Here is a 27,567-nt window from a genome sequence, read left to right as displayed (position 1 = left end):
TCTATGTCTCACTCTCGCTCTCTTGTCTCATTTGTATAAACACACATCGCTCGTATGCTGTGTGTGTGTGTGAGTGTGCGTGTTGACACTGCATTTTTGGATGATGTGTTTAACATTGACCTAGTCTTCATTGCAGCCATTTATCAATACAATCTTCTAAAGTTGTTCTATTTATAAAATGCATGCCATGAAAGTGAACCAGTCAAAGTAATGAAGCATTTTTTGTTTATATTAAACAACTTTTGAATTTTAGGCAAATTTAAAATAGCTCGTTTATTTATTTCGTTGATTGTTCGACCCTTTTGCTGAAATAAATTCACTTTAAATGAACTAAAAAAATGCATGTACTTTGACCAAAAGTTATAAATTCGCTCGATATTGTTCTCTGTTTATTTTTTTTTTTTATGAGGGTACACAAGAGCAATAGAACTTCTTTTTTCGGCCAATGAAATTAATGAAAAGTATTCATTTATAATATTCCTCAGTAAAATGAGATTATTTTGATTTTTCAATCACGTTTAACTAAGCCATTCAAACATGTGCTTTCTAGAAAGGAGATAAATTCGTAAAGCAAAAACAATTACAAGAATTTTGTCATGTATTGATAGACACAAAGAACTGACTTCGATTGATTTTCACATAATTTGTGAATTGAAAAGAATAAGCAATGTTGATAAGTAGTAAATGTACAAAATGCGAAGATCTTAGAAAAAAAATCCAAAACTTTAAATAAGCATTACAAAAAAAGAGAGATGTGATATAGAATCGTCTGAATAGACCCCTGTTGCTGCAAATTTGTGTTGGTTTGTTTTTTGTTTCTATTCTGATCTCTGAGTCATTCTTATCATACATTCGATGCTCATTGTTTCTTTGTATATGTTTGTGTGCCTGTCCGTACATGTGAGCTTCTATGCATTTTAATGTAATTATGTAAAAAAAAAACGAAGAAATCTTCTTCTTCATTTTGCCCCTTCTTTGAATTACATGCCTTCGATGCTGTTGCCATTTGCTTTCTTCGGTTCCTTCGTGCTCAGTTGTGCATGTATGCATGTACGATCTCACCATATCATGAATATGTGCAGATTAGGGTTGCTTCACTGCCATACATTCATTTGGGCTGCATAAGTGTAAATGAGATACACAGATACATCAATATGCATGGTCGAACCCGGTTATTCTTCTAGGTAGATTTTTGTTTTTGTTTTATTATTTTATGATTCTTCACTATTCTGACAATTTTTACCACCACATAATACGTACACAAGCAATTTTCTTCTTGCCGTTTCTCTCCCTCTCTCTCCCTCGTATGTGTACGGTGAGATAGAGCCCGAGCGTTTGTTTATGTATGAGTGAGCACATGCGAATGGATGTAGTTGTAAGCACATGCAGATGTATGCGATCATTTATTCTTTCATTTCTTTGCAATATAATCATAAACCTTGTTTTGTGAATACACATTTTTAATATTTTTGTCATTAGTTTCAACTTTTTGAAGTGTTGATAGATATTCGTCTGATAGTTTTCGATCAGTCTATGTATGACATTAATAACGATCAATTGGTTTGCATTCATTTCCCGTAAATTTAATTCGGTTTTTTATATTTTTCGTCGCTAAAACTTGTTGACATGTGATCAGATTGAAAAGTGATTGTGATTTAGATTATTTTCTTTGTATGTGTGCGTTGGCAATTTTATCGATTATTTTAAAGAAATATTAATCGAAATTTGAACTGTTCTGACCCAGTGGCCAAAGAGCAAACAAATCAAGAAGGTTGAATATAAAGTGATTTTTCTCTTTATTTTGCTGTGGCCAACGATTTTACTGTGGTGATTTAAATTTAAAAAAAAAAACAAAACAAAAATGTTGTCCGAAGGAAATCAAATAAGCGAGGTATTTTTTCATTTTTTTAAATATTGTTTTTGTTGTTGTTCAATGAGAGAAAACGTGCCGTTTACAAATAGAAAAACTAAAATAAAAACAAGAAAATGTGGATGTTTGAGCTCATATGAACGGTAGATATTTTTTTTTTCGGAATATGATTCGAATTTCCCACGGGTTATTCTATTTTGCGCACTGTTTTCGCTGTGTAACAGCACAATTTATACAAGTTAAACAGACAATTGTTGTGTCTGATATACTTGAAAGGCTATAATTAAAGGTGTTAAAACTGATTAGTACTGAGAAATCATACATGTATAAGCTTGCGAAAGAGAATTGCATATATCTAAATATAAAAGAAAGAATTAATTAAATAAGACCGAAAATGAGGAAATGGGCATATGTTAATCGATCCGACAGAGAAGAAAACGAAATATTGGTGGGAGAATTTAAGACGGAAACCGAAATGTTTTCGGTCAATATATTCAACTAAATAGGCACATTCATTTAATAGCAAAAACCGAATAAAACATACGCAAAGAGAATATTAAGTAGTATATTCTGTATCCCAGATCGGCCCACGATGATATTTTCTTTGGTTAGTAACGTAATAATTATGCCGCACACCATTGTTCCGTCTGATCCAATCAAATCCAATCCTCAATCGCCGTTCAGCCCGTATTCGGTCGTTTCGTTCAATAGCAACCATTTATTTACCACCAATAACATTGACTATATTACATGTAATGTACCATGTTCTTGCTATTTAATACAGTAGCAACACAATAATCGACAGAAACAGTGGAAAAAAGGCATACAAATGTGTGATATGAAAAAAATACACAATTCTTTCAACAATGTTCAACAACAACCAAAAAAAAAAAAAAAAAATTCGGTATGCACTCAATATCAATTGGATCTCCTGATGATGGTGATGATGGCGATGACTACCTTCTTGACACAAATTGCTGCATCATCATTCCATATGTGTAGTACAAGAATGACTGAATCGGCTCGGCAACCTGTGTGCATTCTTTGCTATAACGGTGGCTCCGCTATATTCGCTTCTTCTGTTTCTTTTTTATTATGTCAATGACAATGAGTATTCAATTTTGGCTATTCATTGCTTCCATTATTACCATTTATTCAATTATATTACAACTCAAAGTAAATTCGATTGAACAATATAAAGTGCGATCAAATTCACAAATAGAACACAAGTATAGAAAATAGAATCAAATAAACAAACAAATCGAAATGTTTTTTTTTTACCGATTCAGTTAAGAAAACATTGTTCTCGATGTACTGATTCTTGATGATGATGATTCTGATGATGATGGTGACACAGATCATTGTTTAACATTTCCAATTTGAATTGTAAGAAAAAAAAAACTCGCCGTGGTTTTGATCGGAAGGTACTTGAATTGAAAACGACTGAATTCGTTTGTACCTCATCGATCAAAAGTTATGTAAACTTCATTCGTCTTTTCCAATATTATTCCATTATGTGCTCAACCAAAGTGCACTCTATGTCAACAATGGAGAAACCAAAACGAAAAATAAAACGAAATCGTCAAGTTAATTTATTCAAATTTTATTTGTATAATCTAAAGCAATGTGCGATTTCGTTTCAATTGAAATTTCGCTCAATCACTGTTTTTCTTTTCAGTACGATATTTGTTTAAGCTTCTGTATTCTCAGTCAATCGAACATGGAAAGAATAATTCGAGCAATTTTTCACATTATTCGAGCGATTATTATTATTATTTTAAGTTCCATTAAAATAAGCAAGTAATCAACCGAAATGAATCACCATAGTATATCAAAAGAGCGAAACGACAGAATAAATTGCTGATTGAAAAATATATTAGTTTAAATGATGGCAATTAAGCCGAAGCATGTGTAATGGTTTAAATGAAATCGAACTGGACCACCGACACTCTTGCACACACATTCCGCACCGTACCGCACATTCAAAATCACCAAAACGTACTTAGAACTAGATTGGATGTGGTGTCCGTAACGAAAAGAGCAAAATACATTGTTCATTTTATTGCTAATGACTCTTATTGCTAGCTCAAATACATATCGCATCGACGAGGGTCATGACAATCGATTAATTGAATTGTTTTTATTTTTGTTCCTTCATCGGAATCAATTCCGCCCATTCACGATCTCATCAAGTGAAAATTACCCACAATTATTTATTTCTCTCTCTCTGTGTGTGTGTGTGTGGTGCTTGTAATGATGCGTTCAAGTTCTCTTCAACACATCATCTTGTATAGCGCGCGCGACACGATTACCGTCCATTCTACCAATTTGAACGTCGTTAACATTTGTAACGGTGTGTGCGATTCGATTAGATGGATTATGTTGTATATATTTGTTCAATTTATTAGGTTCAAATGGCGAAAATTGGTTGTGGTTTTTATTTTCTAATTAATCTTTGTTGCTATTGATCAAGGGCTATTGTATGCTATTTTTTCTATGTGCAATACCCGAAACAATGAAACGCATAACACCGACACGTCGCCACGGCATGAAAGAGAAAGAGAAAAACGAAAAGAGAGTAGATTTAACTCGAACAACCTAACAAATTTACAAAACAAACGAAATTAATGGAAAAATTTCAACCTCACCAAAGCGATCCACATATACTAAATAAACCACTGAATTCATTATGCTGATGTTCTCCAATTATTATTCTAACTGTATGCTGTCGATATTCATGAATTAATGTACTTAACTATTCAAATTTCAAATGAATTTGCTCGATGGCCAACAAGATTGGTGTAAAAAAGGCAATCAAAGTTATTTGAAGACCAGAAGAAGCAGACGAATAAGACGCGTACACATAACCACCGCACTCTATAAATAGTTTAACAAACATGAAAATGCAAGCAATTAGCACACGCGATGCTTTGGAGTTTTCTGTTTTTCTTCTTGTTGTGTATTTGAATATTTGTAGAGTGACTGAATGGCGCAGAGTGAGAGCAAAAGAGTTAGAGAGAGAAAGCAACTTCAAACTCCTAACTTAAAAAAATATATACGTTAGAAGTGTTCACATACATGAAAGAAATCAAAACCATTAACATAAAAACCAACATGAGTTTTCCACCTTATTGCCTGTGAAAACAAAAATCGATTCATTTCGATTAAATGTGCGTACATACAAGCCAATGGCCACAAACTGAGCCATAGTGTACATTCGTTCGCATCGTTTTTTTTCCATTTTTGAATTTGAGTAGGTTAATTTGAAGAAATTAATTACTTAAACATGATTACATTGTCTGCACAAATATGTATCTCTCTTTGTAATTGTTTGTGATTTTTTTCTCTCATATAAATGTTGTTGCTTCTTTTTTTACACGATCCACAAATAAAGAAGAAGAAAATAATTCTTCAGTTTTGATTTGGGTTCGTGTGCTGTATTCTTTTCACGGATATTTCACGATTTTTTTGTTATTTCTCTTGTTTTACGACAGACAAAGAGAAGAAAATTAAAAACACACCGACGACCCAGGCCTGTATTCCATTCGCTGTTTTCAGTTGCTGCTAATAAACTTCATTATACAATGTGAATTATTCACAATAAATGCCTGCCCGAACAGTAATAACAAAATCAGTGCACATGATTTTCATCCGTTAAACTCGACCACCTTCACAATCGGATAATTAATCAAAACTATATATATATATTTAATATGTTTTCTCTGCTTTGATTTATTTACCAACGCTCCCACTTCAGTCTCGATTTTATTTCAATCATTTAACTCATTGCATATTTATACATACGCATATAGAGATTGAATGTGATCCGTATTTTCAGCCACGATACCGTCGATTATGAAAGATAAAATATTTACTATTCGATGTGTACACTACCTTTCAAATGATTCCATTCATTTGGATCTCTTTTTTTTCTTACACTCGGCTCTTGACTCTTTTTCGTCTTATTATTATGTTTATTATGATTTGTGGCGGATCAAAATATGAGCGGAGTTTTTGCTGCTATGTTTTGAATAGTTCTAGTTTAGTGCTTTTGATGAGTTGAAAGGTACAAGATTGATGGAAATACAACGAGATTGGTCGTCTTTGATTTGACACAGCGAGAAATTGTTACCGCAAACAAATGGAATTTTTCGTTTTCAATTTGTTTATCAATTCATAGGCAATTGTACGAACAAAATCATTGCACTTTGAAGTCATTACTTGATTTGCCGTACCATACAAAACATGAACAAATTGAATGATTAACTCGAAACTCTTCGATTTCAATTTTATCGCATCAATTTCGTTTTTCGCGAAAATGTCCTTTTCACATTTTTTTTTATATGAAAAATAATCCGTATTGGCAACAGCTGAGTGTGAGAAAATTTCGAGATTAAATTACCTTTCGAAATGTTTTTGAAATTGATCAAATCAAATAAGCAACAAAAATATGAATTCTGTATTCACTTAAAATGACGTTTGCTCGTAAAAATGTTCGAAAAACCCATGTGCCTCCAGCTGTTTTGCTCCATGATAACCCTTAAGAAGATTTGGTTTAAGAATAAAATTTATCAGAAATAAAGTTATAGTTTCATCAATCAAAATAAATGCTCGATTAATAAAATGTGATACACACACATAGAACAGTATTGATTCGATTCCATTTGAGATTCGTGTACAACATGAATAATGTAATCATTTAATTATAATCGATTGTGTTTGTGTTCGTCATTTACATCACAACGATGGAAAAAAAATGTTTTTTTTTTTAATTTATGAAGAATGACCAACAACGCATCATCAACAACAGATAAATTAATTCAATGTTATATATGGCTAAATGAATGGCCTTTAATGGAAAATATAGCATTTAATTCAAAAAAGAAATATTTAAAATGATTGGCCATCCAATACAATTTTGGATGAATAATGATTCGCGTTTACCGCAAACAATGAACAAATTCTATTGTTTGGCTTTGTTAAATATCTATTGGTATATTTGCTAGTTAACCGACGATATTAATCCGTCTAATTCACGGTGCGTTTCAGTGGAAAAATGCGAAAATTGTGGTTTTGTAAACTGATCAGCTTAACCAAGCGATCCGTTATACCGTATCCATTATTATTTCCCAGGAAATCCATCAATTTTGTCACCGTTTTTTTCTTTCTTTGAAGCAAAGAAACGCATGAATGCGAAGAAGAAAGACAGAGTAGAAGACAAAAACGATTAAATTTTAATTGTAATGTGCTAAACGATTGTATTCTGTGGTGCGCATGTGTGATATAATCGAAGAAAAGAATTTGTTGGCGGTGATCAACGCAATGAGAAATTAATGCTTGTCGTAATGGAATGGTGTAAAAAAGGCGGAAAAGAGTTCTAACCACATTATTTTGATTACAATATATTTAATATCGAAATAGTTGCCTATTCAGTTCGTAACCCGAACACGAAACAAGATGAAATGTGTGTGCGTGAGAGAGAGAGAGAGAGAGAAAAAAAAATCGCCACAAAATAGATATATGAACGAAGAAAATCGGTGAAGATTAAATGGAAAACAATCCCAATGGAAAAATGAGTTGTTTGAAACCGTTTGAAAAGAAAGAATTATTATGAACAACAACACAAAATATTTAACAGTATAATTTGTTTACGAGACGTTTGGTCATACCGTGAGAACCGAACAATAAAAATAGAACAAATATCGTTTTATTATTCGGTGGTTAATGAGCATATAATTTTCTATGTATCCATATTGCATTTGTCGGATTTTTGTATGAAGATATTTTCACGAGTGAACAGAACGACATAGCGAGATAGGGAGCAATGATGATAGCAACAAAGATGAGACTTAAAATAGAAAGATTTTCAAATGAATGGTATGGACCAGTTTTCGATTGAACAAATGAACGGTGTTAATAATCGCAATAGCATTAACAAATGCCATTGAATGCGTAAAAATAACAAATACCATCATTATTATTCAATAATAATGACCTAATAATAAGAATATTGGGGGAATAAGGATTGTTAATGTTCTTCATGCAAAAATGATCGCTTAGTTTGGTTGACATCTTCATTTGGTGCGTTATGCATTCGCAATACGGAAGTAACAGAAAAAAAACGAACGAAAAAAAATATATATAAATACAAATCGATAAACAATCGACAACATGAGTTCAATGCTATAACAATATCCAGATTAGCCGATGAAAATCATAACGGGAAGATGATAACAATTCATAATCCAAAAGTAAAACCAACTCACTCAATTATCATCATTGTCGATTTTATAAAGAGAGAAAAGAAAGGTATCTCTTCTTTACCTGAGCTTTTATTCAATCTATTGTTTGTAACGAGTCATGAAATCTCCCTGTTTTAATACAAACAAACATTTCAGCTGTTTATTTGATTGCCACCATAATGTGACTGTGATATTTTCTAGTGTATATGCTTTATTTGTATATGCCTGCAACCCCTGTTCACCTTTGTTCCGTTTCACTTCTACGCAACATTTTTATACGTCAACATCAATGATCTGTGTTGCATAGCACGTGTGCTATTATTAAATTGTCGTTTGATGGTTCGGCACTCTCTTTTTTTTTGCAGTTCGTTTTATTGCTGTGTGTGCGCCTCTTTTTTTCATCGTTGCCTTCTTCTGGACCTTTATTTTTCTATATGTTTTGATATCCCTATTCAATTCTAGTTATTGTTCACGACCGTTGCGTGTTCATACCGTTTTGCCGGTCTTTTAATTCCCCATTTTCACAAAGCATCTTGTCTGCATTTATATTTATGGTCGAAGTCAATCAGCAAAATAATACATTTCAATGTGGTTATCTCCTACTTGTGTATCGTTATTTGTTCGAAAAGAGGGGTATTATTTTCAACTTTGACACCTCTTTGATCGCCCTATGATTTTATATGACTGAATATATTCAGAACTTATCTCTCTCTCTCTCTCTCCCCCCGTGGCACTTCAATTCAGTACCTGATAAAATAATTCCAAAGTTATAAAATATAAATGATGCAATTATTGGAATCGATTTTGTTTTTTCAATCAAGCGACTTTCAAATGAAATTGATTTTGAACTTTTCGTCCATGATTTTTATTGGATTTATGTTTTATTTTAATCCAAGTCATTGGCATGTGTAATTTCATTAATTTATTTTTTTTCTCGCTTTTTTTTCATAATGTTGCGGATATGAAAAGAAACGAGATAAAATTGTGTCAAACCGTTACCAAATCAAAATATCAGATTTGAGTAATAATTTTTTTAGCAGTATTAAAACCGATCAACAAACAAATAACCACGTATTCAAAAGAAACTGGTATACTTCTTATTCTCTTTCGTTGTGTTCATTCGCTTGCGGCCTTAAGATTTTTGCCATTTACAAACCACATTTAAATTGATAATTGTTGCTAATTGAGAATTAATAAGTTGAGTAAATTTTGGAAAAATAGCTTGTCTTTTTATATGCGATTGATTCATATTAATAAAAAAAAGCGATAAAACGACAAATATTTCGATACTGTCGAGACAAGAATTATATGATTTATGACGATCATTTATATGGTGTTTGATGTGGATTGTCCGAAAAATGAATAATTTCTATTGTTCCGATGACAAGATGAAAAAGCGTGATATTATGATACTATTCATTATAATTTGTTGTGCCTAGTACAAACTAACACCATCGTACGTGTTGACTGACATTTTAAAATAAAAATTCAATTTTGATAGATTCAACTGAAATCGGGCTCATTTCATCGTTGATTTGTTGTTTTTCTTCAAATCAATATGGTTATTCTGAGCTACACATCTAAATGAGTTACAAAAATGTTATCGACCAGCTCTTGGTATTCATTGCCTATTTGCTTGCACTCATCAATATTTATGCATAATATAAAATGAGATGTTAAAGTAAAAATATGTCGGAATTTATAAACAGTCCTTGATTTTCTCACATCACACATAGCTGGTTTGACTCGTTTCGAATGCGCAGGACGATTTGAATCTTCGACATTTTCTTGTTTTGTCGCAGCTTCATTTTCCAGTTTGCATACATACAACGTCGAAATTCCTGTTATTACGTAAGAAAAAAAAAATTGTCGCAATTATCAGTGTCGATAATTGAACTGAAAACGTATCTTTTTTTTGTCTTCGTCTTCTTGTGATTTGGACCAGTGTAACTGCCTCGTGCATATCCGCATTTCCATAATCGTTGTGGAATGTGAATGCATGCTTGTTACATTCTTTCTTTTTCAGATGGGGATGAATCTTGAAATGTATCATATGCGGAACGGATGGCTTTGTTTTTGATGTGTGCATTCGAAGCAAGTTCGTTAAATCAAGTTTTTCAGACAACATAATCAATATCATTTCTTTTTTTCATACAAAATTCCCATTTTACATTTGAATTTTTTCTTACAAAGTTGAATGTGTACAAGGAAGTTTTTATTTAACACAATTTTCAAACGATGAATCGAAAATGAAATGGATTACATCAAATAATGATGATCATTCACTTGGGCACTGTTTTGTTGTTGTGAAAAATAGAAAATAAAATAAGTTTTGAGCAAACAGGCTCTGCATATGCATTGCATTCATTTATGTTCACTCCGTAAATAAATTGGTTTCTTTTTCCAAACTTATTCGCTTTTTCACACCAATTTCTTGGTCCGAAACGCAATCACATTATCGTGTAAACGAGTTTTTCAGTTCATGTTACGTTTCAATATTTAAATTTTCAATCCACATATAACAACACATCATTCAGAAACAAAGAATTACATATCAAAATCGATGTGTGAGAGTAAAGAAGAAAAAAAAAATAACCGTTGGCCGGAATTTTCACGCAATGAAAACGATACAAACATATTCGATTCGATTTGTTGACGCTATGATTATTTATCTGCATCTGTATTCAACGTCGTCAAGTCAATATTTATCAATTATCAACAGTTTTTTTTATCATTGCGACGCCAACAATTTATCTGCGATCAATTTGCTCCAGCGCATCAATTTTAATAACCGAATATTTCTTCTTTTGTTGTTGTTGTTGTTGGGTAGCGGACACTTTTCATGGAAACCACTTCAATATTTTATCAATGAAGTGTTAATGCTTCATGTATTTGGTAAAATAGATGTTTGTCCAAAAAATTGTGCTGAGGTTGAGTTTTTCAAATGGAAATCAATGGAAAAGTTCAACCAACATAAATTGATTGTTCATATTTGGCCTAAAAATTGGTTCAGTCAATTTCATACCATTAGCGCCGTTGATTAGCATGAATCGATCGGTGAATGGAATCGAAAGCATGCAAAGTAATAATAATGTCAAAAAATATGTATGTTGGGAAAAAGTTAATTGAGCCCAAAAATATGTCATTTTCAACGAAGTTTTTTTTCTGTTTGTTAAAATATATTTTTTTTTAGTTTTTATTGATTTTAAAATGAATTCTTGACTCAATTTTTCTTCTCGTTTTCTCTTTTCAGTTGTATGAAATCAGCGATGAACCAAAGCGCAAGGAGTTCTTAGATGATCTGTTCCATTTCATGCAAAGACGAGGTAAGTTATGCTAAATTATAATAATAATATGACAGCTTGAAAACGGATTCGCATTTTTTCCCCTTTCGATGCTCAAATTCATTACATTCCAATTTTGGTTCGATGTCATTTTTTTCATGTGCTATTGTAAGCATTGAAATCAGTAATTCAGTAAAATGCCGTCTATTTTTTTTTTCACATTCGACGTCGTTGTGTTCGACGTGAAGAGAATATGTAAAGGTCTCTGGGATCAATAGAGATCAAATGTGAAAAATGTGTATTTTATTCGTTTGTTCTCGACCGAAAATATCAAAATATGTATGTAAGATTTTATCAATATCAAGGAAATAACATACGAATAGATTGGTCAAAATGATCATTCGCTCTTTCATTCATTCTTCCTCTCGAATCTATTTAAAAGAATAATTGATATTTTTATTTATTGAATTGTAGATTATGAGCACAAAGATTCGGAAGAACATTTTGAAAATGCATCAATACGATCGCTGAATATCTTAACCTAATGCTTCCAATTGATAATTTTCATTAAATTTGATTACGTTTACATTGATTAGGTTTACATTTTCGAAAAAAATAGTAGAAAATAGATCACGGTCGATCGCACGCACTTCCAAATAAGACTCTCAAAAGTGTTAATCGAATGTTTCAATTGCCCATTGATTGAATAAAAGCAGAATAAATTACATAACAAATTGATTGGAAGATTAAAGAATAAATTTCCAATCGTCACTCATTTCAATAATTTTTTACGTTGAATTGTACATAATTTCTTGATCGTTCAGCCAATAGACACTTTAGCGTGAAGATGTTAAACGAAAACTGACTTCTGCCTACACAATAAAAATGTATGAGATTGATCCGTGCTGTCGATATACAATTGAATATGATTCTTGATTTCCATAAATCACAATTGAGCCCATCTGACACACCACAAAGTCTCAACTATGTACTCGATGTAAAAAATATGAAATGAAACGAAAAATGAATAAATAAACGGCATTTGAAAGAGACTGTGAAAAAGAAGAGGAAGAAGAAAAGAAAGGAAAAAACCAACGACAAGAAAACAACGAAAGAAAAATAGATTTAGAGAAAATCAAATGAACAGATATTGGCGTTGATTTGGTTGATTTTTCTATTTTGGATTTTTATTAATAGCCAAAGCCATTAGATATTGTGTCACTTTATGATTAATTCAATGCAGTATATTTCCGTTTGACATTTGATGATTAACACATGTTGTTGTGTTTCGAAGTTGATGCCAGCCAATTCTAGGTAAAAGTAAGCGAGATGGAAATAATCAGGAAAAATGAACAAAATAATGATGAGTGTATAATTAATGTTTACGTGTACCACAAATGTCAGACGCAAACATTGCTCATGACACAAAATATGGCAAACGCGAAAAATGTGTATGCTCGCGCCTTTATCTCGGATATATATATATATACGTGCCCGTCGCATGATGACGATTACAACAAACAAGGAGCACACAGAAAATCAAAGCACATCAATCGAACGAGACTTAAATGGCGTATAAAGATTTTCCGTTTGCGGCTGTCATTTCACATGATAAAATTCTCATGTTCATACCATATCTATCACTTGCGCATTTTCAAAATAATCGCAATGCAAATGAATTTCTCATGTATACGATTACACTACCCTCAAAACATTAATTTTATTTACAATCAAATGTTCAATTCAATTTATTGTAAAAAAGTTGAAAACAGTCGAAGGATTTATATAAAAAAAAGATCATGAACAATCACGACAAAGCGAATGACAATGGCCATGGTCCAATGATATTTTGTTCACCAAATGAAAGTTCAATGAATAAAAATATGAATAAAAAATGCACGGCGTTGTGGACCAACGTAAAATGGTGACGAAAATGAAACCAATCTGTTCTCATAGACATTACGATAATTATAAACTGCGCAGAGTCTATATTCAAGTTGTATTGATATGAATGAGTGGTCACAATGTGATTGTATGCCATCCGTATGTGGGTTCGAATTCAAATTGTGTTTCGGTTGCTTTTTACCCCATTTGTCGATGGCTGCTTGGTTAAAATTTCAAAAACGAAAACTGATATTTCTCTTTATCTCTCTCTCTCTCTTTCTCAATTTTTTTTTGTTTTATCTTCAACGGGCTTTTCATCGTATATTTTTTTTCTACGTACACACTTTACACTTGTATGCTGCCACACAAAACTATTTCAATTTCTTTCAAATTGATTGACATCTATGTTAACAAAAATGACTCATGGTTTTTTCGTTCATGTCATTATTTTGATGTTGTTGTTGTGTTACTTCTCCTGCTACGAAATTCATTGCTACTGTATTCAATAGAGCTCGGATCGATTTGTTCCGTTTTCATTCAAAGGAATCTTTCATATATATATTTGTGTGTGTGTGTGATGATTTCAATGCTGTTAACAGCCACATAAGTTGCACGATGTGCGCGCGATGTGTGTATTTGCGTTGATCCTACACGCCATCGTAATTATTTTTCGATCGACGGAAACGATCGGCGCACCGAAAATATACATCGATTCAGTTGATGTATGAAAATGAAATCGTAGTCGAATGAAATGCACGACGAAAATAGTAGGAGTCGAGTTGACATACGAGAAAAATCATGGATCAAATGTTGAAATAGCGAGGGAACAAAAAACATACCGAAGAGAAATTAACAAACAAGAAATCTATCGTTAAATTTAGATTAGAATTTTTGGTGGTAGTTAATGAGCAAATGAAAACAAAAGAGATGATTACAACATGAAGTATTTTTCTCTCGTAGCCGTCAATGTTTTTGACATTATGAAAATTTCCACAATGAATAAAACGGTGTGATGCGGTTGACTTTTCAAAAAGTACTCAATCATTTTGTGTGCGAGTTGATAACGTTTCATATGCCATAATGCCGAATCAGTGAGCTGATTTGTTTTTTTTTTCGTGTGTGTGTGTGTTGTTCTCTTTTGTGTGATTTTTTGTTTGTCGGGAGGAATCGAAAGTCATCAGCCGTTAAGTCGGATGTTGGTGTTTGGTTGTTTTCATTATTGTGTCTATTCAAGTATGAAAGGAATGTCGCGTGTTTTCCTCCTTGCGAATGGATGTGTCTTCATCTATTCGACGATTGGACAGTGCTTAAAATAAATATAATATTTCGATAATTAATCGTCTCCTATTGCTGTGCCGCTGCCGCAACTTGAGTGATTTGCCTCTTTATTTTGGGTGAGCCATACCCGAATTGATGGCATCGTTTTTGTTTTTTTTTTTTCGATTACACATTTGGCTTCACAAAAATTCAGTGCCAATGTGTATTTTCTATTCGATTTTGTTCATTTTCTTTCTCGTTTTGGTTCGATTGAATTGTTTCGTTTGTCGCATTTCATGACATCGCAACCGACACCTTTCTGATTTTGTTCTAATGATCAACACATCTTCTTCCCTTTTTTTGTTTCAATTCATGTCGAATATCATGAGCGCATTGATCCAAAAATGTTTTCCGACACATTTTCAATTTTTTTTTTCGTTTTTCACTTTTATCTTTTTTTTGACACCATACTTTCCATTTAAATTGACGAACGTTTGCGGTAATGTACCAATCGGCTGTCGTTTTTGAGTGTACAGCCCAAAATCTTGGCGATTGATTTCTTAATTTAGATTTGATAATTATGGTTTTTCAATATGAGCCGTTGATTCAAACCGTCCATTGGAATACAATAATCGGAACATTTTTTTTTGTCTCGACGTTTCAAACCAAATGAACAATTTAACTGTGAAGAAAAAAAAATGAAACTAGTACACATATATTTATGTTACACAGAATTGTAGAAATGCAGAAAAACATGATGTCATACATCACATACACATGACATCGTTCTTCTATAGTTTTTTTTTCTCGTCTTTCTTTGCGATTGAAGCGCTTTCCCTGAACAACACAATTTACAAAGCAATGGGCTACACGTTTTGAGATTAATTACATGGAAATATCAATCATTTAACATTTTGCGTTTCATTCAAAGCCGATTTGTATTTAATAATAATACGAATTATTAAATTTCAATGCGCTGCTTTTTATTTCAGTGACGGTATTGTTAGTGTGTCCTTTGTTTTCGATTGGGCACACCCAGCCAACCAAACGCGCAAACAAATACCCCGGTGTCTTGAAATAAGATTGCAGCCGACAGGCTGAGAGAGTGTTCATACATAAATTTGTGATTTTCGTCTTTAATTACAATTTTATGACCGTTCGTTGGCAAATGCACACATATAATGAAATCGAGTCGAGCCGATGATGTGTTGCAAGGAAATATGTCAATTAAATGCAATACCGTTTTTTTCTGTCACTCTCTCTCTCCCTCTCTCTACATTTTTATTTTCGATTTGAATTCACCGTTTGTTTTTTACGAGCTTTTGTGTGTTTTTTTTTGCTCTTCGTTATTCATTCTTTTTGCCTCGATGACAAACAGTAAAAATGCGATTTTATGCACGCGATTTAATAGATATTTCTTGTTTATTTGCTCATTTCGATTACCACAACTGCAACAAAATCACAACAAATCTAGACAAAATATATGAAATATTCGTACATTGTCCGAATTCAAATTGAATGTGTGAATCAACCACATGCACACCATTTAATGCCATGCATGAATCTCAAATTATTGACAGTTGAGTTTTTGCGTCGAAAGTATTCTTTTTTTCTTGTTGTTATTCGTTTTGTTTTCGGCGACATTTGTTTCGAACATTCAATTCTAATAATTGCATGAAATAATGCTCCGGCATGAATGATAACTATTAAGTGAGAGTGTAATCGATTAGTCTAGAGACAAAAATAAAATGTATTAAGCACGTGCACTTTTATTATTCATATTTGTATGTGAGCGATCGCGCTTTTTTTTGCCTCGTCGAACTCGACGTTCTCGTCCGTGAATTTTTATGACGATATTTGCTTTTGGCAAACACTAAAATCGATTAATATCATCTTCAAACGAAACATGACTACATTGTCTGTTGAATTTTGGCTCTTTGGATTTGATCAAAGATGTTTAATTATTTGGCTGTTTAATTCAAAGGAATGCATCAGTCATTAAATTCATTGAGATTTATCGTTTTAATTTCAATGATATGTACCTGCAAACGTCGTTGAAATTTTGAAGAAAAAAAAAAGAACAGCATTCAAACGGATTCTAGTGGTGAGAATGAGCTGATGCTCATTGTCCATTGAATTACGCGCCAGTTTTTTTTTCAATTACGAGAATCGTATGTTTCTTCACTGGCAATAAATTAAAACCACATTAAAAAAGAGTTAGATTCGTGAATCAAACATAAAATGAAATCATGCCAATTGCGAGCATGTTATGTACATTTTGACATTAACATAACAATCAATTAATTGCATAAGTAAAACAACAGTGGAATTCGGTTGATTGAAAAGGGAAAAACAAATCTGTTTCATGTTCATCAACTTGAAATCTGATTTATTTCCGCAACTTCCGTTCGATTGAAATGAAAATCTAGCCCGATCATATGGAATATATTCTTCCGCATTCGATGCGTGTGGAGAGGAGTGAACATTTTTTTCGCCGCCACTTTTTCATTAAAAATATCTATTTAGACATGGATCTTACTTAACGGCTTACAATAATCAATTTGTTTATTAGATGTTTATAGTCGGATCAAATATACGTTCAACATATTCGGAAAATGGTGAAAGAAAATTGTCTAACTATCGGAAAAAGCGATTGAAATGGCAAGATAATACAGCATGAGATTTTCATCTGCGTTTTGTTTTAATATCTGTGTAATCAACGGGTAATCCAGTATTTGATACACCGGTCATTTGTATCGTGCTGAGTTTCAATAGATATCAAAATGAAAATAGACACAGAACCACACAATGAAAACCATAGTTAGATGAGCTTAGTGGCTTTGAATATTTCAAAATCGGCTTATAAGTGTCGATTTTTCTGCATTGCTATTCGGAGCAACAAATCTGTATCGGGAGAGATTTAACATGAGAGCAAATAATTAAATGAAGAGCACACAAGTGATGATGGTGGAAAAAATGATATGCGTTCGCCTGATATCTCGATTCAATTCATCACGAACTCATTCGAAATATTTTCATTTTGAAATATACACAAAAAATAAATCAATGTGGAACGCAGATAATTCCACATTTCATCCGCCATATAAATCAAATGTGAGAAAGTGAACGACAAGAAAGAAAAAAAGAACACATTGTGCGAACATCCAAAACCAAGACAAAATTAATCATCAAGAACGAAAGTCGCGAATAAAATTCGAAACAAATTGAAGAAAAAAAGCGAATACAATGAATTTATCATGTGAAAAATTCCCGAGTCGTGGTTTTTCCTTTATCTCTTCATTTTTTTTCTCGCTCCTTTTCTACTCTCAAACTTTCTCTCTCTCCGTGTGTGTGTGTGTTCCGGCGATTATTTGTCATTTTGATGTGCCTCACGCATCGTTTGCCAACCATCCGTGGAATGATTTAAATGATTGCGCGATAAATTCAGGCTCATTTTCAAAAATTATAAATAACGTTTTGCTTGATTTGTTGCCACTTCGTTTGGCCTATGATAAATACGATGAAAGTTTCTGATCCCCATTAGTGACAAATTGTGTGATATAAAAATTCAAATAAAAACAGGTTAACACATAAAGCATCGAATAAAATATGTGTGAGGCGAAAATCATTTTGACATAAAGAAAGAATTAAAAAATAAGATCGACATATATTTTTTTTTCTCTCATATTTTACCAGATAGCACTGAAATAATGTCAAAGTCTATTAAAATGGTCCCAACGTGAAGCGCTTCCGAAATATAGCCATCAAATTAAGTCGCATCGAACGCAAAAGACTGTCGCTGACACAGTAAATCATTTGCTGAGTGAAACTATGTTGTCGCAAACGGTTTTATTGTTTTTGTTGGTGTTTGATCATGTTGTTTTGCCCCCTTGCTTTATTACGTGGAAACAAATTGACGCTAAAAATATCGAATAAAATCCAAAACGAAAACCGAGAGATATACAGAGAGATTCAAATGACTTTAATTTATTGGTGTTGTGTTCGATCCACCTCCGGAATAAAAAAAAATTACATTAAGCTCTTATGTCAAGAAATTAGAGAAATTAATTTCGATTTCTCTCTCTCTCTTCTCTTTTGCTTAAATGTCGACAACAAATAAACACACATCATAAAATATAAAAACACATATAAATAATTTGCAGCCCAATCTATCTACATTCTCTCGCTCATTTCTCTCATTGTTCGAACAATGGATACCAATAATACGAAATACCTTTCTATTAAAAAAAAAAAGAAAGAAAAATATCCATGCATTTATCATCGCACTGATGATTCGTCATTGGAACTGACGATTGAGCACTCCATATTTTGTCAAATAAGTGAATAGTTTCAAGTGTACTTCCATAAAATGCCACAACAAACCGACGAAATAAAACAAAAAAAAGTCAAGCACCGTGTTTTTATGTAAGCAATTAACCCGAGATATTTCGAAAATAGTTCTATAAAAATGGTAATTTCATTGCGTAAAGAAGGAGTTGAATGCATCGGGAACAAATTTCACAGTTATACGGACTCAATAATATAAATAAACCTAATAAAATCGTTAAATTTGGATAGAAATGCCTATATAAACCAATGATGAAAATATATAAAAATGAATATTATGCGCGTTATGTGCAAACCGCACAACCCGCGTGAACATTATTGGTCTCGTCGCCGCGACCATGTTTTGTTCGTCATTCATAGCGATCTTACGCGATCTCATCTCATCAAATCTTGAAAACTTAAGAGCACATTCGAAATGCAATTAAAACACACATACCAATAAAAAAGTACTCGGTTTAAAAATAGTCCTGAAATTGCCATCATTGAGCAAGCAATATGCCATACGGTTTGGTTTTTGCGAAGCCAACACAATAATTCCATTTTGCGTGTACAATATACGAGAGTGTGTCTCTCTCCCTCTCTCTCTATCTGTGTGTGTGCTGTGTGTTGTCAATGCATTTCTCATTTCCCTTTTTTATTATTTATCGACATCATTTCATAGGAACTGTCGCATTTGTGTATGTCTCAGTAGTTGTTGATGCGATATGATATGCACGGCAACAAAACCACACATCACAATCCACATTAACAACATTTAAATGATTCACACACTTTTTATTTTTTCAATCCATTGCTTGCGTTTTTTTTTCAAGTCATTATTTGCGTTTTTTTTTCACTTGTCATTTTATTATTGCATTTGCAGCCGTTTGGCACATTTCAGTGTGCATCGAAAAATTGAACAAATTGCGTGACACTGTTTAACAACTGTTTTAATATATCGATGGTATTTTTTTTTTCTATCCCACTCTTTGTTCTAGGTACTCCCATCAATCGGTTGCCAATCATGGCCAAATCTGTACTGGATTTATATGAACTATACAACTTGGTGATAGCCCGAGGCGGTTTAGTTGATGTTATCAACAAGAAATTATGGCAAGAAATTATCAAAGGTTTGCACTTACCATCAAGCATCACAAGCGCAGCATTTACTCTTCGAACACAGTAAGTATTTGTAATTTGTTTCGACTTGTTGTTGTTGTTTTTTGCTCATTCTTATAAATTTATTTTGTCATTTGCGTGTAAAGGCAAAGAAAAAAAAATGTATTATTTCATTTGCATTTGCTGGCTTTGATATAAATAAGGCGTTGTAATGGGAAATATGCAACGATTTTATATTAAAATGATCGCATCAATTTAATTGAACTGATTATCATAATTTATGATAATTTCACAATCACGCCAATTTTCAAGTCGGTTTAAATCAAAGAATTCTTCGTTTTCACTTCAAACGACCGGATAAACTATACAATCAAAAACATTTCACATAAATATCATAATACTAATTTACCTCATCCAAATGAGGATCATCCGTAATCATTTATGAGCAATCCATGTTTAGCAAACAATGTCACCACTCTTTGTATTTGTCATAAACAATCCCATTTCTGTGACCTCTCTGTCTCTGTCTCTCTCACTTGAAAAGTTGTTCGGCAAAGTGAATTAAAATTGTAAATCAAACAAGGTGAGAAAAAAAAACACCAAACGCTCAAATGCACCCATTAAATATTAATGTGATTATGCATGTTAAGAGCGTAAATTTCTGTTTCTTCATCGGGCAAATCATCTCATCGGCCGCAAATTTTTCGAATTGAATAAAATATAAAATCGGGCAAGAGAAAATGAAAATATATCATCGCAACAATATTTGAAAGAGCGCTTTATTTTCGGTGAACATTTCAATGTTGTTTAGCAAATTGAAAGCAATTCATTTTCGGTCGCCTACTCAAGAATGAAAAACATGTCATGATTGCACATTTGCCTATTGTTCAAATGGTTTTCATCATTAAAAACCTCACCCAATTCGTAATTTGACGTTTTATCGCTTTTAATTTCATTATTATTATCGTTTAAATATCGACTGAGGAAAATATGTGTGTGCCGGTATTATATATTACATTCAATGAATTTTGCTTTTTTTTAACACCTGTCATAATTCAACACATATCTTCAAAAGATAATACCGAACTCGTATTCGTTGTGAATGTGAATATGAATGTGGCCGTAATCAAATTTGAATGTTCGCGTTGCGTTTTAATGTGTAATTTGATTTTCGGAATTTGCCATTTTAAAACTTTCAAGAATTCCACAAACTGTGAATTTGTTTGCATCCCCAATGCCGCCCAAATCGTATTAAAAGCATTACATTGTTGCATATTTCTATGAAATTTTATTGGTGGTAATAAATAAGTATAAGTGTTTTGTTCGGAAGGGGCGGATTTCCACTGTTTTCCAATGCGTTGAGTGCATGTATCTGAGTTGTGTTTTCAAGCAATCGAAAGGTACGGTACAAATAAAATCCAAATCAAATAAACAGTATGTACAACAAAGCAATTAAAGTAAAAAAAAAACATGTATCAATGTTGTGCAACAAAAGCGGAACAAAGCCGATCATCTCCATTTAAATGAAGGAAAGAAAAAACCGCAACTGCCACGGAGGCGAGAGGGGGAAAAAGTGAAGAAAATTATTGGCCAAACGCGCACTGAAATGACGATGAGCAAAAGAGAAAGAAAGAATGGTCGCGGCCACATGTGCATACTATATAACCATTTTTTTTTTCATGGCGATGTTATTTGTTCGACATGGATGAGTGCATCCGTACGAAGAGAAATGCATCTAATCGTTTATTGTTTGTGCATTGCTTATGTATTTGTATCGCATTCATGTAAAAATCCATCAAATGCACGTCTTTCAATCGATTGGTGAACGGCACACAAACACAAACACATACACACACAACACAAATGTCAATATTGTGAGTTATTCGCGAGACGGCATGTATGATGTTATATGCCGACCTCTTAATGAATTACGATGCAAATAAATGTCAATAATAAAAATGCTGCAGCAATAAAGTGTTTAAAAAGGTGCGCATATCTATAAATGATCCGATTGTAAATTTAAGCTTTACTTTTTCGAACAATCCTTTCGGGGTTTACTGTTTTCAGTCCACAAATCGATTTTGCGAGCCATTTTATTCGGACGCTCCATCAAAGCAAAATCGAACAAAATGAACACAAACATAAGAAGGAAAAAACCCGGCATGGAATACCATTGTATCCAGAAAAGTTTCCTGCAAACATATACCATGTACTCCATTATTTATTTTGAATAAATTATACGCTTTTGCTGTTGCATATTCTTTTATATGCGCACAACTTTTTCTTTGGCTTTTTTTTTCATCAGATTCTTATGTTTTTGTGGACATTTTCACGTGTAAACACCATTGTATTTTTTAAAAACATTTGAATGTATACGTCGTATGTAAACTATTCTTTATTACTGAGCATCGATGGTAGCAAACGTAATTCGATAATATGAAAAATTTCATGCAGACACTTTTGAAGGCGCATCAAAATACTATGATGATATTTAAAAATATTGGTATGAATGCATCATATTTTGAAATAAAGTCTCACCTATTTTGCCTTTGTTCATTGTGTCATGCAAACTTCGACAAATGCAAAGTGTTCCTTTTCAATGAAATTAATGGAAGAATTAGAGCGGCAACCATCGTTTCGAATGTAATAATAATTCTAAATAAACAACATAAATATTAGCATAAAATTACCGCAATTCATCTAAAATGCATTTTAAAATAGCATAAATGTTGATTATTAGTGGCTTTGTTATGTGTTTGCCAATCAGCCAACATATCGAAGAAAAATATCGGTTTTGTTGATCTAAATGTCACTAAATAACAAAATACTCACTGTACTTTGTATTTAACCGCAAATGGTGATTTCTTACATTAACCAAAGATGAAACACTGAATCGTTGCTGGTATAGTTGAAGTGGCAAGAAGCTTGTTTTAGAGAAAGAAATATTGTCTTTGTTATTTTTATTTAATAATAGATAATTTCATAAATCACCATGTATATCATATTTTCATTTTCTAATAGGTACATGAAATATTTGTATCCATATGAATGTGAAAAGAAGAATTTAAGTACTCCGGCTGAACTTCAAGCAGCCATCGATGGAAATCGTCGTGAAGGAAGACGTTCCAGTTATGGACAATTTGATTCTCAAATGCAAGGACAGCTTCAGCAATTGGTAAATAAATTGTTTTCGAAAATAAAAATGACATTTTGAATGAAAAGTATTAATTTTAATTTGACCTTTGGTGCAGCAACAGGTACAACGTTCACCATTGCCCGGTGGTCTACCGCAAATGTCTCCATTATCATTGGTATCACAGAATCCACATCATCGTTTGCTACAGAATCAACAAATGGGCTTGATTCCAAATCAAATGACTGAAATGGAGCAACGTATGCTTGAATACATAAAATTGATTCAATCAAAAGATGTGACCCGTAAGTGTTTTTCTTTTTTAATTTTTATCTTTTTTTTTATCAGTTAAAATAATTTTTTATTTATGTAAAATGATTTCCATTCAAAAAGGTCCACAAAGTCCGGAATGCATTCGATCCGATACATTGAGTGCATTAGAAATGTCTCGTGTTGCACTTTGGTCAATGTACAACAACAATACAAGCCCACCAACGTCAAATAACACAACTAGTCCACCCACTAATGAACCACAAAGGTACGTATCACATTTTAACCAATACTGATTTGATTCAACCGATGTTCTTTTTGTTCTATAATCAAAATTGTAATATTTTTTTTGTGTTTACAGAGAGGCATTAAATTTAACCGAATCACCAACACATGTGATTAAGCGTGAAAGAGAAGCTGGAACTGATTATGATCGTGAGGATTATGTAATGCCATCAAAGAAAGCTGCACTACATCAATTACACACACAATTACAGTCGCAACGCGATTCACCGCACAACCATTACAATCATGAGCATCGTCGCCGTTCCGTATCACCGTCGTCACCAAATCGTCATCGCAATCGTTCGATGGAACGTGACCATGGCCATGAACATCGAAATGGATTATTGAGTTTTCATGATAATCAAAATCACACATCAACTCGCCGGCACATGTCTGCCTCACCACCAAATCATCGAAATGGTACAAATAATAACGGCAGCAATGATCTCCTCAATGCCTGCAGCCCATTGGCACTTCTATCTGGCATGCAATTCAAATTGTTTAGCCGAGGTAAGTTATTGTTATCGAAATCGGTTACAATCATACTCATCACACATTGGTCAACATTTGATTTTATTCATTTCTTTTTCACACCATTGACACAGGTTCGGAATCTGGTGAACAACAATTAGTTGTTTCAATGGAATTAAATGGTGTGCAATATGAAGGTGTTTTGTTTGCGAATCGAGTTAATGCACAATCGGCCAGCCCATCGACATCATCACCACCGTGTACACCGAGCAAAATAACACCGACCACTACATCAAGCGGTGCAAGTGCCAGCAGCCCAATGGTCGAAGACAGATCAAATCGCGTTGTTCCAACTGTGTCACGTCCATTAGTCTCGTCTTGAATCAATAACCGATACAATTAAACAAAATAAAAATTAAAATAGCAAAAAAAAAATGATGTTCATAATACGGATTGCTCTCCAAAGAGGAAGAGACATTTGATCAATTAATTATTAACCATTGACAAGTTTTGAAACTTAACATAGCACTTATTGTAGGATTGAACAAACAAGAAAAGTCACATAGATGTATGCAATAATATACAATTTCAATCATGATAGGGATATACTTGGATTTAGAACCATTTCGACAAACAAACAAATATTATCGAATAGGATCAGAAATAAACTATACAGAAAGGGAACTATGTGACATTTGAGTTTGATTCGCGTCATGCATGTTTAGTGACGCTTACAGTATAAATTAGATTTGTTTAATTGTTAGTATCAATTAATGTTTTTTTTTCTTTCATTCTGCTTTGATCTCGCGTGAAAAAAAATACAAAAAAAAAAAACATTAAATCAAGACATAATTCATCACAAATCATAGTAGATTTCACTACACGACAACTCTGAAACACAAAAACAAGTTTCAGAAATTATTCATATTTTTTTTTTTTAATTTTTATCATTATCAGAATTTACCGTGTAGTTAATTTTGCTTTTCTATCAGGGAAGTTCAAAGAAGATTTGCATTCGGGTTTATAGTGTAATTTTTTTTCTTACGATTTTTTTTAAACATAATTATTTTATGATTTCATACAATCATTCAAATATCATTCTTATATTCATTGGAACATTAAATCAATGCTTTTTGTCTCTATTTTTTTTTTAAACCGATTTTAAACAAATAAAAATTTAGTAAAAGAATTTATTAAGCAAAAAGTGTAGACATTTTCTTAGTATTTGTATTTGAGAATGAATTTACTGACACACACACACACACACACTATGTATGTATATATATATATATGAAATCTATTTATCTTGTGCACTATTCAAATTAAATAATCTGTAAACGAATAAGAGAAGGATGATTGAGTCATAAATTGACAGTGAATGAGATAAAATGGTGAAGATTCATCGCTGAGAAACTATATATATATTGCAATAATTCTAACATAATAAAAAAGATGCTAGAGAAAAATGAAATGTGCGACCCAAAGCATCTTCAAATTATCATTTCAATACAATGAAACAAAAACAAACAATTTCAGTAGCTCTATTTTGTAAATACTTACATGATCTAAAAAGAAATTGAGTTTGTATTTTTTTTCTCTCTTCACTTTCCACCGCAACCGCCAATAAAAATTACAATAGCTTTGTATAATCGAGTAAAAAAAAGAAGAAGAATCGAACACACACGCGCGCGTTTCTCTGACGTGTGAAAATAAGCATTTCAGTAGGACTAGGACGTTTTCATTTCTGATAAAAAATCATAATTTGTTTTGAATCGTTTTCTTATTACTACGCCTAAATAAGACTGTTTTAGTTGAATAATTTTATGATGTGCTTAGTGATTATTTGTTGTGGTCCATTATTAATTGAATAATCCGAATTGCTTCTGTTTTGTGCTTAGTTTAAATATTATTCGCTTCGGTTCTAATTTGCAAAACAGTTTATCAGTTGTCCTTATTTTTCTTATTTAATTCAGGGATTCCAATTCAAACATGTGATGCAAACATTTTATACATTTGCACTTGAAGGTATTCTGCACTTTTCCAGCAGATAGAAGCGAGCCGAAAGAGGGAGAGATAGTGAGAGAGAGAATGAGCATGTTAGAAAAATAATTGAAAAACTAAAATAAAATTAATGAATGAAATGTTGATGATGGCAACATAGAACGTAAATATAAAAAGTGGAGACAACATTTTAGGCTAAACATTAAAAAAACACACACATTAATACGTACTATAAATAAAGATCTAATTCAAATCAAATAGAATTACTTAATAGTTGAAGCACACATCTGAAATGGAAATGTAAAAGAAACGGACATCAATATATGAAAAGGAATGTGATGCCGTTGCTATATGGTATACAATCCAAAATCACATTGTGAAACGAACGATAAAATTGTCAAGGAACCGAAAAGTCTGTTATGTTTGAGAAATGGGCAACACAAGTAATTTCAGAATTTTTCGGAAGTTTAAGATAAATTATTAATACAATTTTTTTTTTTATTTGACATTCGTCACATATGGCTGAGTTAGTGATGAATAAATACTACATTTTTTGATTGAAATTTTAAAAAAAAAAAAAAAAAAACTATTTCAGCCAATAACGACAAAAATGACACTAGATGCTAAAGAGTGAAAGAAAAAAAAATTAATTGCAACAAAAAAAACCAATAAAAATAAAATATAAAATACAGTGCAAATTAATTCATTCAACAAATTGTAAAATGTATCTGTTAATTATAAACTATATGATTGAGACCACCAGTATCCAAGAATTATACCAAATAGATTCAAATCAAAATGTTTCCAAATGTTTATACGATGTTAATTGAACATTATTATTAATATATCGATTGGATTGAACGTTTCTTCTTGGAAAGAAAAAAAAAACTCTCCCAAAAAAATGAGGAATCTACTTCAATAAAAAAAATGCATTACAAATTATCTGGTCGAATAAATGAAGCACGATTAACAGAGACCTTTTTCAATCTGTTGATATTCAAAAAAAAAAAAAAAAATAAAAAAAAAATAATTTTATCAAAACAAAAAGCATATTTGTTGACATCACTGAAGGTGAAAGAAAACAACGGAACATTTAATAATATTAGTAGTAATAATAACAATAAGTTTATCAATGTTAGATGACAAATTAATATTAAAAATAAAAATGAATACATTTGAAATAAAACGTGTTTGAAATGTCTCATTTTAGATGTTAAATGGGAAAATAATTAGCTTCTTGCTTTTATTTATTGCTCTATTCTTCTCTTTTAGTCGAAAGAGAAAGAGAGAGAAATTAAAAATAAACAAAACTGCCATTGTTATGGTACATGCATAAAGATTCGATTTGCATTGAAGCGATGCTGAACTTTGATTTGCACGTCTTAATCGCACATGCTTACGATGTATAGCAAAGTGTCAAAGACT

General features: G+C 32.3%; 1 protein-coding gene across 2 annotated transcripts in view; it reads left to right on the top strand.

Annotated features, from left to right (window-relative positions):
* Positions 1-27,227, top strand: part of LOC116337518 (protein dead ringer) — a 48,308-nt gene extending 21,081 nt beyond the window's left edge. Inside the window, exons 7-13 of one of the 2 annotated variants that reach the window (XM_031762149.1) lie at positions 11,366-11,438; positions 19,862-20,045; positions 23,004-23,157; positions 23,240-23,420; positions 23,509-23,653; positions 23,747-24,180; positions 24,276-27,227. In XM_031762149.1, the coding sequence (XP_031618009.1) occupies positions 11,366-11,438; positions 19,862-20,045; positions 23,004-23,157; positions 23,240-23,420; positions 23,509-23,653; positions 23,747-24,180; positions 24,276-24,523 (1,419 nt within the window). In that variant the 3' untranslated portion in view covers positions 24,524-27,227. Of the gene's footprint in view, positions 1-11,365; positions 11,439-19,861; positions 20,046-23,003; positions 23,158-23,233; positions 23,421-23,508; positions 23,654-23,746; positions 24,181-24,275 lie in introns of both variants that reach the window. The other variant, XM_031762148.1, reaches the window with a different exon arrangement.
* Positions 27,228-27,567: the final 340 nt, after the last annotated feature.

The sequence above is a fragment of the Contarinia nasturtii genome, unplaced genomic scaffold (genome assembly GCF_009176525.2).
Source record: "Contarinia nasturtii isolate CC-2019 unplaced genomic scaffold, AAFC_CNas_1.1 Cnas_scaffold_285, whole genome shotgun sequence".
Lineage (NCBI taxonomy): Eukaryota > Metazoa > Arthropoda > Insecta > Diptera > Cecidomyiidae > Contarinia > Contarinia nasturtii.
Note: the sequence above shows the minus strand (reverse complement) of the source record. Positions and strands in the feature narration are given on the sequence as shown.